Source organism: Papilio polytes, unplaced genomic scaffold (assembly GCF_000836215.1).
Source record: "Papilio polytes unplaced genomic scaffold, Ppol_1.0 DF822067.1, whole genome shotgun sequence".
NCBI lineage: Eukaryota > Metazoa > Arthropoda > Insecta > Lepidoptera > Papilionidae > Papilio > Papilio polytes.
This window is the reverse complement of record NW_013527137.1, coordinates 5,111,064-5,129,057: the sequence shown is the minus strand read 5'-3', so window position 1 is coordinate 5,129,057 and position 17,994 is coordinate 5,111,064. Positions and strand designations below refer to the sequence as shown.

General features: G+C 34.5%; 5 protein-coding genes across 6 annotated transcripts in view; 1 reads left to right on the top strand and 4 right to left on the bottom strand.

Moving 5' to 3' along the window:
• LOC106107412 overlaps positions 1-3,253 on the bottom strand; it is a 35,321-nt gene extending 32,068 nt beyond the window's left edge. For both annotated transcript variants that reach the window (XM_013288258.1, XM_013288257.1), the window contains exon 1: positions 2,862-3,253. In XM_013288258.1, the coding sequence (XP_013143712.1) occupies positions 2,862-2,987 (126 nt within the window). In that variant the 5' untranslated portion in view covers positions 2,988-3,253. The remainder of the gene's footprint in view (positions 1-2,861) is intronic.
• Positions 3,254-3,765: 512 nt separating this feature from the next.
• Positions 3,766-5,874, top strand: LOC106107419 (nudC domain-containing protein 3). Its single transcript, XM_013288270.1, has 5 exons — positions 3,766-3,921; positions 4,011-4,426; positions 4,602-4,784; positions 5,416-5,531; positions 5,683-5,874. The coding sequence occupies exons 1-5, from the start codon at positions 3,809-3,811 to the stop codon at positions 5,836-5,838; spliced, it is 984 nt and encodes a 327-aa protein (XP_013143724.1). The 5' UTR covers positions 3,766-3,808; the 3' UTR covers positions 5,839-5,874.
• Positions 5,869-7,462, bottom strand: LOC106107418 (zinc-type alcohol dehydrogenase-like protein SE_1777). The gene has a single exon (XM_013288269.1). The coding sequence runs from the start codon at positions 7,069-7,071 to the stop codon at positions 5,890-5,892; it is 1,182 nt and encodes a 393-aa protein (XP_013143723.1). The 5' UTR covers positions 7,072-7,462; the 3' UTR covers positions 5,869-5,889.
• Positions 7,463-8,112: 650 nt separating this feature from the next.
• On the bottom strand, positions 8,113-9,386 carry LOC106106992 (zinc-type alcohol dehydrogenase-like protein SE_1777). The gene has a single exon (XM_013287657.1). The coding sequence runs from the start codon at positions 9,304-9,306 to the stop codon at positions 8,152-8,154; it is 1,155 nt and encodes a 384-aa protein (XP_013143111.1). The 5' UTR covers positions 9,307-9,386; the 3' UTR covers positions 8,113-8,151.
• Positions 9,387-10,635: 1,249 nt separating this feature from the next.
• LOC106107477 (TBC1 domain family member 16) lies at positions 10,636-17,988 on the bottom strand. Its single transcript, XM_013288342.1, has 7 exons — positions 17,452-17,988; positions 14,721-14,917; positions 13,964-14,465; positions 13,463-13,607; positions 13,006-13,112; positions 12,294-12,475; positions 10,636-11,875 (listed from the first exon to the last, which is right to left on the bottom strand). Exons 1-7 carry the CDS (start codon positions 17,925-17,927, stop codon positions 11,682-11,684), a joined length of 1,803 nt encoding a protein of 600 aa, XP_013143796.1. The 5' UTR covers positions 17,928-17,988; the 3' UTR covers positions 10,636-11,681.
• Positions 17,989-17,994: the final 6 nt, after the last annotated feature.

The following is a 17,994-nucleotide window of genomic DNA, read 5'->3' as shown; positions in this document are numbered from 1 at the left end:
TCCGGTCCTTCTGCAGGTAGCTAAGCTACGGAAATGTACTCTTAGGTTTTTTTCAAGACCACACATACCTTTATCATATCGGAAGATTATACGAGTTAATTACGTGTTGAAAATCAGACAATCATTTATTTCTTTAAAAAATACTGTAAGCCATTGTTTATATTATCTATATAAAACGATAGCATTTCGAAGTTTCGAGTTCGAAATTTACGGGTTTTTATTCTGAAGGTACAGTTTTACGTTTATTAAAATGTTTTTTTTTTCGTTCATTTTTATCTGAATTTTTTTGTACATTTTACATATTCGGAATGCGAAGCTTTTTTAAATAAAAACCTGTAATACACGAGGTAATACTGTGTTTTTTCAAACAACTTCCTATTATACAGTTGACAATATTAAGTTTAAAAATATTTTCTAAATAAATAGTTGATCTTCATGTCCTCAATTTTTGTAAGTATATCTCAAAAAAAATCTCTCAATGTTTTTCAAAAAAGTATTCGTTTTGTATAATGTTTAAGTAGATTTATGTTCAAGCCAACATTTACTTTACCCACTGACAAAATTCAGCAAAATCCTCTATAAATCCAACTAATATTATAAATGCGAAAGTTCAGATGGATGGATGGCGTTAGTAGCCTAAAGGGCTGAACGGATCTCGATTAAATTTGGCACATTTATAGAGGACAGTCTGGAAGAACACATAGTCGCGGGCGAAAGCTAGTATAGAATAAATACAATTGGTTGTTAGTATGCGTCGTACAGTGGGCAAACAAGATCTTAGCAAGTTTACATTAGTAATACGGGCCTGGTCAAACTTCCGCCGCACACATTCTCTGACAAATTTTCGTCACTTTCACATTTCGATTTCTCTCGCACTTTACGACTAAGACGCATCATCGAACTGTTTAAGTTGAATAATATTCAAATTTCTCAAATCTATTGACAATGTCCACCCATTTGTGTAAATATACGATAGAATGGACACTTATAATCAGTATAATTTTACGTATAACTCGTTTATGGATACGACAAGACTCATGCCCGTAACTTAAAAGTAGGAAGCAAGTACATGCACGTCTGTTTCGGGTACTGATACCAACCTTCTTCAATATTTCATCAATCTGGACGGTAAATGGCCGCCTGGGTAGGCTGTTGCAGCAATTGAAACGGACGTCAAGAAAATATTTAACATCCTAACTCAAGCATATTCTTAAATATCTAAACATCAATGATATGTGCCAGTAAAAAATATTGCAATTTAGTTTCTTACTGTGCCCCTTTGATACTGAAAGTCGGATTTAATCTATTTTGAAAGCTCCAAATGGTCATAAAATAATAATCTTATTATTAGACTTGCATAAGTATAAATTCCGATTGCGTATTTTGGCTATGACTAATGTTCGTAATGATAATGATATAATGCAAACAGTTAATGATGTCAGTCAATAATTACAATAAAAATTATTTATACAAACGATAACGTAAGCTATTTCTTAAAGAAATAATAGTGTCTATCTGACCTTTAATCTAATCTCAAACCTCGTGGTATTTTATTTTTCTATTTTTTAACACTGGCAACTTTCGGAAACTCTTTTAAAAATGGCCAAAGGTCAGTTATTTTGATTTTCGTATTTTCAACAAATTATAATTGAAAGTCTTGGCTGAATGTTATAATGATTTTTCGAAACTTACGGATAGGAAATATCTTTCTTATCTCATAAAAAGTGTAAAACCACTCTTTCAATGTCTATGAGACTATTTTACACATCTGAAGGAACAAGTTCAAACCACGTTCGATGAGGTCCAGCATTAAATGAACTACGATAGCACATTTTGAGTTATTGAAATCTCTGCTCATTGAAATAGACGAATCTACCATATTTCGAGTCCGTCCAACAGGTATCTAAAATATCTACGCAGGTACACAAACATAAAAATAAAAGTCATATGCGCTACAGTCCAAGATACGTAAGACAACAATAGCCCATACAAACAACTACAGCTATAAAAGCAAAGAATCTTTCATCGCAAAAAAATGTGACCTGTCTCTATACAACCTGAAAGAGTGTACAAAAAACTTTGGTACAGATTATAATCAAATTAAGCGTGAAATGTTCCAATTGTAGTCATTCTGGGTTTTGTAATTGCAACATTCCCGTAGTGATGCGCTTGTGTTTTTGTTTCGATGTATCGATAAAATCTTGGCACGCTATGTTCTTTCGAGTGGTTCTTTTGTTAGATATCTGGAATAATTGGGTCGGTCTTTATCTCCACGAATGGATGCACAGGAGCGGCACGGTGCTGTACGGTGCAGCATAGTGCGGTACAGTTAGGCACACGTTCGTGTCATTAATACGTGCATATTTATGCGTACCGTGTCTACTATAACGGTCTCGTGGCAAGGACTCGATACTATATGTTACAGCAATAGAATCACGTTATAACAAATGATTTTATCTATACATGTATGCACGTATGCAATCATTATAACAACTGTATAGATGAATATCTATATTTTTTAACAGTGATATGTGAATTTATTTACATTTTCTTAAAAAAATATATCGCAGTTCGTAAGAGTAATGAAGAAAACAAGTTTTGTTGACGCAGCTTCACTAGACGAAATACAAGGTTATTTCGCTTTTTAAAGTTAAAAACATATGGTACATAATATTTGAATTATTCGTTTAACAAAGTTTTAAATCATCATACACATTTATTCGCAATACTCATTATGTCTTGCTGTGCCGACATCGTCTCCTCAATGTATACTACCCGAAATAACAAAATTGTTGAAAATACCCTCATAAAGTTACGGCGGTTGAAGAATTTGAAAATATAAAAAATAAGGTAATATTTACCTGAATGTTACTCCGTTTAACTTCGATATATAACCAGTTGTCTGTAGAAAATGCGATGGCCATCAAAGCAGCAGCCACGATTGCTGTAATGGTCGCTATAGACAAAGTTACCGCTGAGCAAGGCATTTTTACAATCTTTTAAGATTCGTTTAGAAGGATTAGAATAGAGTAGCACAATCACAACACTATGTTTATTCGAATAGTTCACCTATGCAGCATTTTTGTACACACTTGATGAGACGAAGAACACGACAGCACTCTCACAATGTAAAAAACTCATATGAATGCGGTCATCGCCTGCAGCACACCGTGTTCGCGCGCGACACTTCGCCTACTTCACTTTTGGTCTGCCTTGCTTGCCGCTCTCTTGCGGATGTGAAACTTTCGAAAGCGAACAACTCCTCCAAGTGGCGGGAATGTAAATTAAAAAAACCAGTTTTGTGATGCCATGTCTTAAAATTACTACTATACTAGGTAGGTTTTGGTAGAATAGACTTGATAAAAGATAATTCTAGTTTAAATTACTTTTAGATAATTAAATTGTTATACAATTACTTTCATAATTTACCCTTTTCCCCAAGATACGTTATGGAGTTGTTCTAATTTGGACGATACTATTACCACCATCAGCAACGTATTGTAATACCCACAATCTTAAACTTAAAATCGAATATCAATTAAAAACGCTTTACTTGTCCCTTTTGCCGGTTTATCTACATTAAATATAAGTATCAAAAATGGAATGTTGTTAATATATCTATAAAAGATTGTTATTGTGTATTGCAGTTCCAAGTTTTTTTGTAAAATCTACCAAAAACCAAATTACAAATTGTTTTAAGGCAGGCAACACATTTAAGACATTAGTCTGACAGCTGTCAAACGACATCGATTTTTTTGTTTATACTCCTAAGAAAACCCGCAGTTTTAGTTTATTAGAATTTATTAAAATGTCAGACAGTAATAATATAGATAAATATGACGATGTTCTAACATCGATATTGGTGAATGAAAAATCTATATTGGGATTTTTGTCTTCTATTTTCAATTTTTTAGCTCGAAGGTAAGAACTACATCAAAATCTTACATTATGTCTTTATAATGACTTACAAAGCTTTTAGAAGAACTGAATTACACATTTTATATTCCCAGAACTGATTTCTATTATGTGCCTGAAGATAAATATGAAAACATGGGATTTCCTCCAGGCGTTGCGGAGGAACTGGTAATCAAAGTTTTACGTACTTGTGACCCAAAGAATTATAAATCATGTAGCAAACCAACATCGGAGATAAACAATGAAATCATGTGTGATACAGTAGCTGAGGAGGTTGAGGTAATTGCTGAGGAAGACACTACTCAAGATGATGAATATACTGCAGATGAAGCTCACAGTAGTGGTGATTGCGCACAAGATACTGCGAATGAACATGAAGAACAATCGAAAGACAAGAGTAATTTCCCCGAGGATTATAAGCCACCAGTGATACCGGTCCAGAAAAATAGTGAATCTTATAATGGCGCGATTAGGGAACAGTATTCATGGGCTCAGACTATCATGGAATTAGGTATGGCTTAATTCATCTGAATTTAAGTGCCTAAATCATAAATATGTCTACTGTCAAAACACTGGTACATAATCTCCCTCTAGTCTTTGAAAAAACAGATAAAAAATATCTATTGGATGTTGTAATTTATTACTTACTGAGTGAAATTTTTAGCAATATGTTATTTATTTTTCAGATGTAACTGTAAAACTTCCACCGAATACAAAATCTAAAGATTTAAAAGTGGTAATAAATAATGGGGACATTTGCATACAATGTAAGAATGGAGATACCATTATAAAGGACAAGCTGCCATTTAAGATCAAAGCAAGTGATAGTGTGTGGAGCATAAGCGAAGGGAAACTCTTAATTCATCTGGGTAAAGATCAAAACATTTTAATTTCTTCCACCACACAATGCAAGCACTATTCACTGTAAAATATAGAAATATAATAGCATCTCAAATGTCAAGGGAAAATTAAAAAGAGTTGTCCTAACTAGGTTTTAGTTGTAGAGAATTAACTATCTTACTTATTTTGCAAATATTAAAAATGCCTAAGTTAAGATGGATTGATGGATGTTTGTCAAAGTTTGCAACCTATACAGCTGAATGGATCTTGATGATATTTGGCATAGACAGAGGATAGTCTGGAAAACACATAGGCTACTCACTTTTGTTTTTTTTATTTCTATGCACACGAAGACACGGGCGAAAGCTAGTATATTATAAAATAGTTGATTAAAAACACTACATTTTAATAAAATAATTTCATATTATTAATTTTAACTTTTAATTAATCTTTCATTGTTATCTATATAGATGATTTTCTGACATCGGCAAGTTATATGATTATGGATGTTGTTTAGGTGTTTGTGTTACATCTTAAACACATAATTAGTCACAACTATACAGCATCTATATGTCTCAAGATTTGATTCAAAAGAAAACAGTCATGGTAATAGTTTTTCAAACATATTTAATAAATTTTTGCTTATAATTAACTTTGCAGAGAAAGTACAAGAACGATGGTGGGATAGATTTCTCAGTGGTGAAGAACCAATTGATTTAAATAAGATTGATGCTTCAAGGCCTCTTGATGAACTACCCGAAGATCACATTGCTAAGGTAAAATACATTTTATAACACTAGGAATTAAGGTTTGATTTTGTATCTGATACAAAAGTAGCACACTCATCAACATTACCTCTAGATTTAATTATCTTTTACTTAAAAACATGTAAAAGGATATATTAAGTAGTATATTTTATTCATTTAGGTTCGAGAATTGCAATGGAACCAAGAGCAGAAGCTGAAAGGTTTACCGACTAGTGATGAAATCCGTAATATGGAAATATTAAAAAAAGCCTGGAATGCTGAAGGATCTCCTTTTAAGGGACAAGAATTTGATCCAAGTGTACTGCAAATACAATAAAATTTTAGTTGAGAAAGTTTATTTCAATCAAAAATATGTTTGTGTATTATTTTAAAATCCTGATAGAACTAATTTTCCAAGTAAACGTTTTTCTTCTATAAGTCTATGAGCTTCTCGTAAAGTGGCAGCGTTAATTGGTGCCAATGTTTTTGTGAGAGTCGGCGTTAGTGTACCATTGTCGAACATTTTGGATGCAATCTTTAAAATCTCATGATGTCTACCTTTGTCTTTGATATCATAGTTCATTTTTGTGGCCATCATCTCGGACATTAATGTTACCTTTTTGTCTTTAAGTGGCTTTATGTCTACCATTCCACTATTTTCAACAATGATACATATTTTCCCTTTAGGTTTAATAGCGTTTATTAAGACATCCCAGTATGGGTAAGGATTATCGTTAACCAAAATGTAGTCAACTCCATTACCAAATCCTTTAGCTTCCAGTTGTGGAAGCAAATCTGTTGTATGATTTACCACAATTTGTGCACCGTTTCTTCTAGAAAATTCTTCCGTTGCGATACTTGAAGCTGTTCCAATCACTTTGAGTTTCAAATAAGCAGCCAACTGTGTAGCTATGGCGCCAACTCCCCCGCTACTGTTTATTATAAGTAGCGACTTACCTTTATCTTTATTAGTAAGTAAAAGTCGATCATAAAGTGCTTCGAAAGCTGTAACGGTTGTGAATGGCATAGCAGCCGCTTGTTCAAAGGTCAGGTTCTTTGGTTTTGGACCAATGAATATTTGATCGAGAGCTACATATTGGGCATTTGAACCATTTCTGCGCAAGTCCCCAGTAAAGTATACGTCGTCTACTAAATTAAAAATATTAACATCTTTACCTGTAGCAACGACTGTACCTGCTCCTTCCCAACCAAGAATTCTAGGATAAGTTTCAATATAAGGCTTTGGTGCTCTGATTTTTGTATCTATAGGATTAACTGAAATAGCTTTAACTTCCACTAATACTTCAGTTTTTTCTACTGTTGGTAATTTTAATTCCATATCAATAAGGCTGTTCTTATCAGATATTGGCAAATATTGATATAAGCCGACTGCTTTCATAGTCGTATGAAACTTTCCTGTTACCTTCGGCAGTATTTTTGTCATCGTTACATTTTCTTGTACTGCATCTTCTTGAACGTCAGTTCGACAGGTACTGTAGTTTAATAATAAGATTAAATTCCTTAGCCAGCAATTAAAAATCATTGCTTTCAATATTTCCCTTAGTAACATGTCACAGAATTGACGGTACTTTGATATATCCAGGTGATTTTTGTAACTACCTTACAAATTCAAGACTTGTGTTATCGATCACCAAATTGATTAATTAAAAAAATCCAAAAGCCCGACTAACTGGTTAACACTCCAGCGAAGACTACGCTATGAATAACAATTCACAGTTTTAAATGGGTCAAGTTTAGGTAATTTAGGCAGTAACAATGGGTTGAACATATACATAGATAGGCTACTCACAATAGAGTAAGGCTAGTTCTACATCAGACTGAACTCAGTGTTCTTCAGTAATCTTGGTTATCTTAAATCTATGTTAAATTGTTGCAAATTACTGTAATAGCTTTTAGTGTTATAATTCGCTTGTAACTGACAAAGTAAATTTTTGTTGCTAGAAACAAGTTTTTTGTTTTCATCCCTTACTTTCTCCTCTAATCTATCATTTACAAATCTAAAGAATTGTATGTCCATAAAGATAATCAGATTGTGCGCCAAAAACTAATTCGCCTCAGTGCTAATATTTGAATATCGATATTCTATACCCACCTTTATTCTACTCTCGATTGATCAAAAACAAACTAAAACTGTATTGAATTCCTTAAATTCATCTGATGTTATTATTTAAGTAAGAGTCTGTGGTTCGTGCAGATTTCATCAATGTTAATAGTACGTATTGAATCAAAGCTATTAAGTCCCTGGAAAGTACAATAACAAATATTGCAGCAGATTTTTAAATTAGATTTCTATTTGTTTTTCGTGAGAAAGTACATGGGTTCATTCCACTGTGATCTAGACCTCAAGGCAACGGCGGAATCAGGGAAGTCATGGGGGTCATGACCCCCTAAGCTGGTCTGTCAAGAGATTGACAAAATATATTTACATATTTTGTCAAGTGACTATGTGACCCACCCCTGGCGCCAAAGCTGAATCCGTCCTTGCCTTAAGGATTACCGATCACCGATTTTAAAATTAGGGGCTTAGATTAGCATAGCTTAGGGGCTTAGCTCAGCTTAGCTTAAGGGCTTATTTAATAAAAGTAATATCGTTTGTTACAAAGTTTATTTCAAAAAAACAAATTTTGGTTTAAAATCCTGATAGAACCAATTTTCCAACCATACGTTTTTCTTCCATCATTCTATGAGCTTCTTTTAACGTAGCAGCATTTATTGGCGACAAAGTTTTCGTAAGTGTAGTTTTTAGTATTCCGTCTTCAAGCATTTTTGAGGCAATCTTTAAAATTTCATGATGTCTATATTTGTCTTCTGTATTATATTTTATTCGTGTGGCCATCATTTCATACACTAATGTTATACTCTTGTCTTTTAGTGGTTTTAAATCTACAAGTCCACTGCTGTCAACGATGAGACATATTTTGCCTTGAGGTTTGATAGCCTTCATCATTACATCCCAATATGGATAGGGATCGTAATTAGCCAAGATGTAATCAACCCCGTTACCAAAACCGTGAGCTTCCAGTTGTGGAAGTAAATCTTTGGTATGATTTATCACTATATCAGCTCCATTCTTCTTTGAAAATTCTTGTGTTTCGAGACGTGAAGCTGTACCAATCACTCTGAGATTCAAATTAGCAGCCAACTGTGAAGCTACGGAGCCAACTCCCCCGGCAGAGTTTATTATAAGCAAAGACTTACCTTTATCTTTAGCAGATAATGAAAGTCGATCATAAAGCGCTTCGTATGCCGTGACCGTTGTAAGTGGCATAGCAGCCGCTTGTACAAATGTAAGGTTCTTTGGCTTTGGTGCAACAAATATTTCGTCGAGAGCTATATACTGACAATTAGAGCCGTTTTTGAATATATCTCCCGTAAAGATTACGTCATCTCCTGTATTGAAAACATTAGGTTTAACATTAACACCTCTGGCGACAATTGTACCGGCTCCATCCCAACCGAGAATTCTTGGAAAACTGTTTATATGAGGCTTCGGAGCTCTCATTTTCGTGTCTATGGGATTAACAGCAACAGCTTTTACTTCTACTAAAACTTGATTACTTTCCAGTGTTGGAATACTTACTTCAAGATCGACGAGACTGTTCGCATCAGATATTGGCAGAAACTTGTAAAATCCGACAGCTTTCATGGTCAATGGATACGATCCGGAATGAAAAGGCACAATTTTTGCCATCATTACGTTATTGTACACTTCAAGGTCAGCACGACATTGACAAAAATAAAATGATAATGTTATCAAACTCTGTAGCCAGTTAAAAAAAATCATTTCTTATTGTACTAAAATATAAAAATTATGTACTTTATAAACTACCTATTACTTCTAAAACAGTTTAGGTGTACGTATATGAACCAATGAAAATGGAATAACGGTGTTGTTATTCTTATTTTTTTATAGCATACAATAGAAGTAAAGGCTATAAAAATACAATAAAAAATAATAAATATTTTACATCCAAACATTTTCATTAAAACAAACAGGTTATTTTTCTTACTGTGTTTAGAAGAGTTCGCCTTAGAGAGTTACTTAAGCTGTAATCGATTAAAACAAAAATCGACTTTATCAATTAAATCGAAATAAATCGTTTCTAAAGTTTGTTTTTAATTAAAATGTTGTTATAAATCGGTTACTGGGCTGTTAGACGTTAAAAGTGATAAGGTCGTGCAATAAAATTAAACGTCTTTACGATAATCAGAACATGCTTATAGCCTTTTACATATAATAGGTCAGTGATATTAAAAAAATAAAAGCTAAGAGAATATACAAATTAAAAGTGTTGCCAGATTCCTACTATTGCGTCATGTCGAGTTACCAAAATTTTATATGATAACAGAATAAACTCCGCCTCAGAAATAAAATTAGCAAAATGTAATTGTTGAAACATTTATTTCAAATAAGGTAGGAATACGTTTTCTAAAATCCATTATATCGTTATAAACATAATATTACAAGCAGATCGATGTATATCACAGAGTATGCGTAACAATTCCCATTTTGCAAAATATTTTAAAAATAACCATTGACAGAATTTTATAAAGTTTGATTTTATGAAATGTAATAAAAAAAAGTGAAAATTACACTGCCAAACAGGTACAGTTTGCTGAAGTACATTTTAAGTAAATTTACATTTACTCTAGTAACAAAAATTCAAGGTCAAAGGAGTACATCATAGTCATAAATAGGTGTAGAATATTCTTTTTTAGAATACTCTTTACTATTTACATAATAATGATAAAATTTTCTTGTATATCTTTACTTTAAAATTTATAAAACACTTCAACAAACTTTTACGATAATTTTTTTAATAGCTGCCAAATATACGTATAGTCATTGTATTTTTTTTAAGATATGGCAGTTCCGATATGAGACACTACAGTTAAACGCCTCAGGTACATGGTATTTCTTATAATAAACACTATGTTTAGTGTATTTCAAACAAAACTCGTCGTTTAATTTAACAAGATCCTATGTAAATTTCTTTAGCGATATGAATCGAAAAACTCACATAAAAATATTTCTTATAAGTTGTTTTATGCAAATGTTCACGCCAACAGCATGTTTTAGTTTTATGTGAATTTTCCGAAAGCGCCTAAGGGCATCTAAATTACGAATTACTGATTTTTTGAAGCCATTATAACTTCGATTAGCGTTAATAGTGTTTTCTCTGTTAATTATTACAACGACATACTTCCAGCAAAATAATTTTTAGTCACTGAGTTATGACAGTTTGCTGTTTAGGCAATATATGGAATTACACTCCAAGAAAGTGTTAAATAAATTCGATTGAACACAACGAACGTCAATTGATATGTCCAAACATATATATTTCTGATAAAACTCTTCAACTTTTACAAAACGTTTATACATTTTTAATACTGTTATTTACTAAGTGAATATTTAAATACTTTGAACTTTTATTTAAGATTTTGAAAAGGCAAATATTATTTTGAAGATTATAGATTTTGAACAGAGACTGATTTTGCAACAGAAACCTTTATAAATATTTTGTCAACATTCTAAATATCTACGCTATTTTTGCTTGCGTCTTAAATGTTTACTTAACTACATTTTTGGTTAATACATACCTACATTTATGTATCAAGTACATCTGTACAAGTACGATATTTCACAAAATTTATTCAATACTATGACGTATTACTCGTGAGCAGCTTTGCCGATGGCTTCATGACGTCACGCGTTAACTGCGGTACTCATTGGACGAGCATGGGATGCGGTGAGTCATCGGCAAACCTTTTGCACACGACTAATATCATTTATAAACAATGTTTTGCAATACCAAGCATTTATTTTATATAGTTTATTGTTAGGCACGCGGCGTTAAATAAATTTGTACTAGGATATATAGGAATAAATACTTTTCTATTTTACAATGACTAGAAATTACGCGGTGTTTTTTCTACAAACCTATATAACTTAAACACAAAAAGAAATCTAGTTTCTAATTATGACTTAAAATAATCTTTGAAAATTAAAAATGTTTAGAGAATGTATATTTTTCAATCAATAAAAAAATGTCGTTGAAATATGACAAATAGCTTTTTCAATCTTTGAATTATTACATTTAATTCTACAGTTATAAAATACTCATCCGTGATATTCCTTGTTTCAAATATGCAGTTAATTTATTGCACTGCATATGCGCAGAAGTCGTGTGCGCCGGTGCACTCGACGCTGGGCCGGTGCGTGGAGTCCCAAATGCCGGGGCCGCAGCGCTGACACATGCCCGCCAGCGTGCACGGGATACGCACCAGCTGACGGAACTGATGGAGGAGACCTCGAGCCTTACGCAGGATCAGTCGACCGTCCATGTACATTGCTGTGGAAGGTTGATTAGACCCGCTATAGACGCTCGATTCTAACTGATTCAATATTCAGTGATTCATTTATCGTTTATTATGTAAAACTGGTTTTAATGTGATTTTGTATTGTCAAAAGGTAGATAAAAAAAACACTAAGCTGTTCAGGCCAAACATAGCTCGGGCTTTAGGCGACCCAATGTCCGTTTTCCTCCATAATCTATCACTTTTTTTTAAAATGTCAATATGATCAAATCGTATCTGATCGTGTTATCGTTAAAATATTTATTTTAACAGATAATGTATGAATCATTAAAGTATAATCCAAGAAAGTATGGACAATAACCGGAATAATCGTATATAGTAAAAAAAAGTCGCGTAATTTTGTCTTTGAAAATTATGGATCAGAGAATCAGATATAAAAGAGTGCAACTTTACCCAACGAACTGAAGTGCAGCAACATTTCGTCTGTGTTGAGATCCTGCGCGATGACGTCATCAGCGTAGACCGCGATAATAGCGAGGCAGAGGAAGAGATGGAAGTAGTCCGTCTGGTAGGTGGCCCAGCACGCCTCCCACATGCGCAGCGCCACCGCCTCCGTGAACTCACGCTTGAAGCATCTGCAATGTTGGTGCAAACATCTGTCATATTGTGCAACTAACATAACCAAGGTTCGTCTGATAAGTGTGTGTGCCGGAGGCCTAATTTTAGTCCTCTTTTTTGTCCCATTCGTTTCTTATAAGGAGAGAATGGGAAGGGTCCTTCCTATGCCCAATTCACTTTGGATTGGGCATAGGAAGGACCAGCATCCTTTCTCAATTAAGGGTAGGTAACTCATCTGCATTTTCGGATGTCTATGGTCTATGTAGTGGTCGCTTCGCCATTTTGGCGAATTTAGATGGCCGCTTGCTCGTTTGACACCTCATGATAAAGAAAATGGATTAATAGAAATATTAAGCAAATTCGCCATTCATTAAATTCTGACATATCTTACATCTAGATTTCAGAATTTAACAGATATCCTATATAATCCTAACCTAGTCGTCTTTTTGTCACAAAGATGCTCGTCTAGTATAAATGTTCATTGTCTATTAATTTTTAAACTGATGATATAACTTTGTAAAGTCAACGGCAAACTTTCTTAACTTACAATAGTATCCATCGATGACAGAACAGCAACTCCATGGCGTCGACATGCTTCTCCAAATGTTTGTAGAAATGTGGCAGCATTATCCTGATAAGCTCACGCAGGAAACTCTGTAATTTAAATTTTATAATCAGCCAATAATATGCAATGAGTAATCCAATACATAAATTAAATGCATTTAAATTAATGTCAAAAAATCATCATTGTTTCGCGCAAATTTATCAATATGCGGCAGGAAGTCACAGGTCATGACACTCAAGAATAACGAGTTGATGAACAAAGTGCACAAAGGAATTGCTATAAACAGGTAACGTGCCAGCAACTCAAATAAAATTTCGTTTGGGCGCAGTACTAAAACACTTCTTATCCCGCTTCTACATATCACAATCACGGTTAGTGCCCTGTTCATACCATGTGTGTATTAAAATGTCTCATGAAAGTTTTATTTAAATTCACTCACAAGGTTATTGTCCATGTCATTGTCTGTGGGCGTACAGACAAAGATCGCGCGCTGCATCAGTCCAACGAAGCACCAGAACGCCTCCGCCTCGCATTTGATCTCACACAGCACTGGTGCCAGGAGGTCGCTCATGCCTTGCGTATACCTGGTTACAAATATTACGATAAAATACACATGATCGAACCAAGACTTTATTACCGCACGCAGAGTCTTTTTATAGTCATAGAGTCAGTGGATTTCTCATTCAAAATCTACATACCAAGTTCGTCGACGCTCCTTTCGTTGTAATTTCCTATTCCAACTACACTATAGGGAATGCTAAATGACTGAGTTCGTCAACGGCTTTTAAACCACTCCAAACATAGCAGTTATACACATAAACTGAATTCAGTATTCTGAGCTGTTTTAATCCTTGACCGCTACATCGCAAGGCGAAGGTATAACCTCTGAACTGGCCTCTATTTAACTCATGATAAAAGTAGGAAGGAAATGTCGACTTACCCGAGCACCGGATTGTAAACGGCATAATTCAATAGAATGTTCTTCATGATTTCAATATTATAATTATTTTCGCCAGCAAAAAATGGATTCCCTCTGTCCGTTCTAATAACGTCTTTTTCTATAACACACTGAACCGTCTTCCAGAATATCGCGTGCTGCTCTGGAGTCATTTTTTCCAATCTTCTTTTGTTAATTTCTTCATATTCCCTTGTTCTAATCTGGAGTATAATTTCTCTCTCCTCATACGTCGAACTGTAAGGATAGCAGTGAAGAAGGAACGGCCACACTTCTCTTCTTAATTCTTTATCCAGACCGCCAAAGAAGACACACTTCCTCAAGAAGAGATCATCTTCTATAACACCTTTACTATTCATAATCTTTCCGTAGAACAGCTCTGGAGTTATTTTAGAGACCTTCCCTTCTTCTGGATGTTGCTCCGATTTTTGTACTTCGGGACGACACACCATGAAGTGTCGATAAGGTAAATTAGGTTCTTCTGAGCCTGTAACATTAAAAATGCCTAACATGAATTATCGAACCTTTGCTTATCGAAACAACGAAGAACGGAAGATTTTAAAGTAACGACCGCGTAAAAGACGCTACAGAGCTTCAAGAACCAATGAACGGTCTTTGTGATACCTACTTCAATACGTTCATCTGACGTCTTTTAAATTGCTTTGGTTAGAAAACAATTCAACGCTTATAACAAAAATTAAGAACTATTGTACAGTTAAAATGCTTACAAATAGCATGATACCTGGCGTGAGCTTGATGTTGTGTAGCAAGGAGTGCCACCTGTGCAGAACCTGTGCGAGGTGGTCGAGGCCGCCGTGGTGGAAATGCAGAATCTTGTACTGCGACTCCCGCGACGCCACCACCAGCTGTCCGCACGTGCAATTGTCATCGTTGAAGAAAAGACGAAGAGATCGCATTTGACTCAGGTCCACCGAAAACCTAAACAACAATTACATTGCTATTTATTTTATAGCTTGCAGACGCTCCGAGAGCGTCGTAAAAATTAATTTAATTGACCACTGTACTTAGAGTCCACTAAAATAAATAACTAAATAGAGCAAAATACTGGTGTACTTAACATTAGTTTATTTTTAAATAAAAAAATGTTAAGCAAAAACTGTTCTTAATGAAAATAATATCAAAGAGTTTCCGGCAACAACGAAATAAAATTTATGAATCTGTGATAAAATCGTGCCGAATTTTAAAACACTGGTTGAAAAAACTTGGCAAACTAAGAGTATGCAATTTGTTGAGGTACTTTAACGAGATACTCGAAAACTGACAACGAATTTTTAACTCGCAAAAATAAATTGGGCTACAGTGTTATTTTTTAGCCAACAGTAAACGATATTTTGGGCCTATCTAAGTTTTACATTAGTCACTTTTAGGATTGTTACCTAAATATTTTAGTTGGACTTTCAGGAAAGACGAGTTTGGGGCAATCTGATTTTAAAGGCCGTAATTTTTAGTTCATTAAATTGATTTAATATAATAAAAGAATGGAAGTTGCTAAAAAGACACATTGAAAACAATTTTATTTTAAGATAGGATGGATACAGGACGTATGATAACTGATTATAAAATGGAATAAATAAAACAATAACCATGAAACGTCGCAGAATTTAGGGAAATATTTTATACACTGGCAGTACTAAAACATCGTATCTCTTGCATAACAGTTGTCAGGTATGACTAATTATTTTATCAAATATAATAAAAGTAGGATAGCCGATAACGTTAACACAAATATAAATTCTGAGTAGATTGAGGTGTATTCCAAATTCAATTAGTACCTTACTATTTCATAAATGCCATATAAATTCATAGCACGCCCTCCTTTCTAGTAATTAAATTCCAAAAGCCTGGAATCCCGAGGAACTGGAGACGCCTACGTTTGCGCTTTTCTGAATATTGATAAACGTTCTGCGTACGGGAATGTCTACTGAACAATCTAGAAAACAAAAATCTAGTAACGGATTATATTATGTGACATCTACTGGTGGAAACCATACTTTTTAGTTTTGTAATCAACTTCCAAATCTACTTATCTAGTTTTGTATTCCGAAAGGTCTTTAGTTTCAATTAGCCAAAGCAAATAAAATGTTAGGCGCACAATGCTTTTTCAGTATTCATGTTTTAATACTACACTTTGGAGGTTATGAAAGTCTAGAGTACAGAGTTTACTCTCACTCATATAATTTATGCCAATATCAAAGTTAAAAGTATGGAAATAGTTAACTAGTTTAACAGGTTTTACTAGTTCGTGCGTAATAAGTAGCTTTTCACGTTCACGTCGCGACGATAGCGATAGCGTTTGAGGATAAACTTACATGTTGGAGTAAATTTTATCGATTTACAATTTGCTTAAGTGCAACTCCATATTCGTTGAATGAATTGCTTTCGGTACAAAGGAGTTTGAATTGGAACGATGACAATACGAAGAATCCAGTCGTTTTTTTTATAACATAAGGTGGCAAACGAGCAAGCGGCCACCTGAATCCGCCTAAATGGCGAAGCGACCGCTGCCCATAGACATCCGCGATCGCAGATGCGTTGCCTACCCTTATCCGACGGAGAAGGAGACGCACATAAAGAGGAAATTGACCCTTCCTATGCATCTCCTCCACCGTCAAATCCACTGGACTCGTGCTGTGGGAATAGGTTTTTCAACAAACACAACACGTGCCCGTTTCCCAGAAGGGTAAGCAAAGTTTACTAACAAAAATCTCTCTGGAATTTTAGATATGGATGTCGATTTCGAGTGTTTAGTTGGACAAATTTTCGGGGCACAAGACCACTGAGAAACTAATGTCAATGTAATTAAAAAAAAACACAATCTACAGGTTACAAAAATATTTATCGAGTATTTTCAAACTCGCAACGCAGGCTCGACAATGCACTTCACAGAAAGTTTTATTTAGGTCATCTTTTGTACATTATGTTGCAACGAGCAATACCTGTATATTGTTTTTTATAAATTTCTATTACCTATACATATTTTTAATGACGCAATGTCTGTAATTTCATACGTGAATCCCGTTCTGGTTAAGTTTTAATTAGGTATCTTTTCTACAACTACGAAAGAAGTTACCTAATTCAACCTTTCATGAAAAATAAATTACAATTCCCGCAGACTTGAAAGTCCACTTGGTAATTTCAAAGTACGCGTCATGTTGCAGTATTTACGTAATTTAAATTAAGGGCTTGCATCAGCAATTAGTATTGTTTTCAATATGTACAACATCGCATAGTATCGTAGGTTGACAAATGTGACTGTAGCTTTACGGCGTTTTATGATTATAAAACAAATTGTTACAAATACCTATACACAAAATTCATTCATTACCTTTTAAAGAACGCTTCGTCATTAGCTCATATATGTTGTTGCCTACCTTTGGAGTCTATTCAAGAAAAGGTGACAGAGAGGGACATCGGTTATGATTATAAAATTGATGTTATAATAGAAGATTCACCTTCGACATTTCATCGGCGCTCGCCGCTGCGGCACAGGGGAACTATGTACACTATCCGGAAAAACTAAATTGTGCTTCAACGCCAAGAACTCTGGCGTGCTCATCCAGTTGGGGTTACCCTCATCACACGAGCTCAGCGACAGTGACCTGATGAACCTGTCACTAGACAGCGAGTCCGGGGTCAAATCAATATTCTCCACGTTCGGATTAGCGATCGTTATATTAACCGAAGTCATTGATTGCGAACGTACGTGGCGTTCGAACTCAAAGATTTGCTCCTTCGATTCGTCTTTTTCTAAACGGTAACCATTCTTATTGGTATCCGACGATTTTACAGTGGGCTTTGAACTGGAGGACAGATCCGTTGTATCGTTTTGAGTAAACCGAGTATCAGACGATTTAATACTCTGTTTGTCAAAGTTGGAATTAAGACTTGTAGTTTCTGAGGAGTCGGAGAATGCATGTTCATTGTTCATATCTACTTTTGCTTTCTTCCTATTTGTTTTTTGACACGGTATATCTTTCGGATTCGTTGGTCTGTGG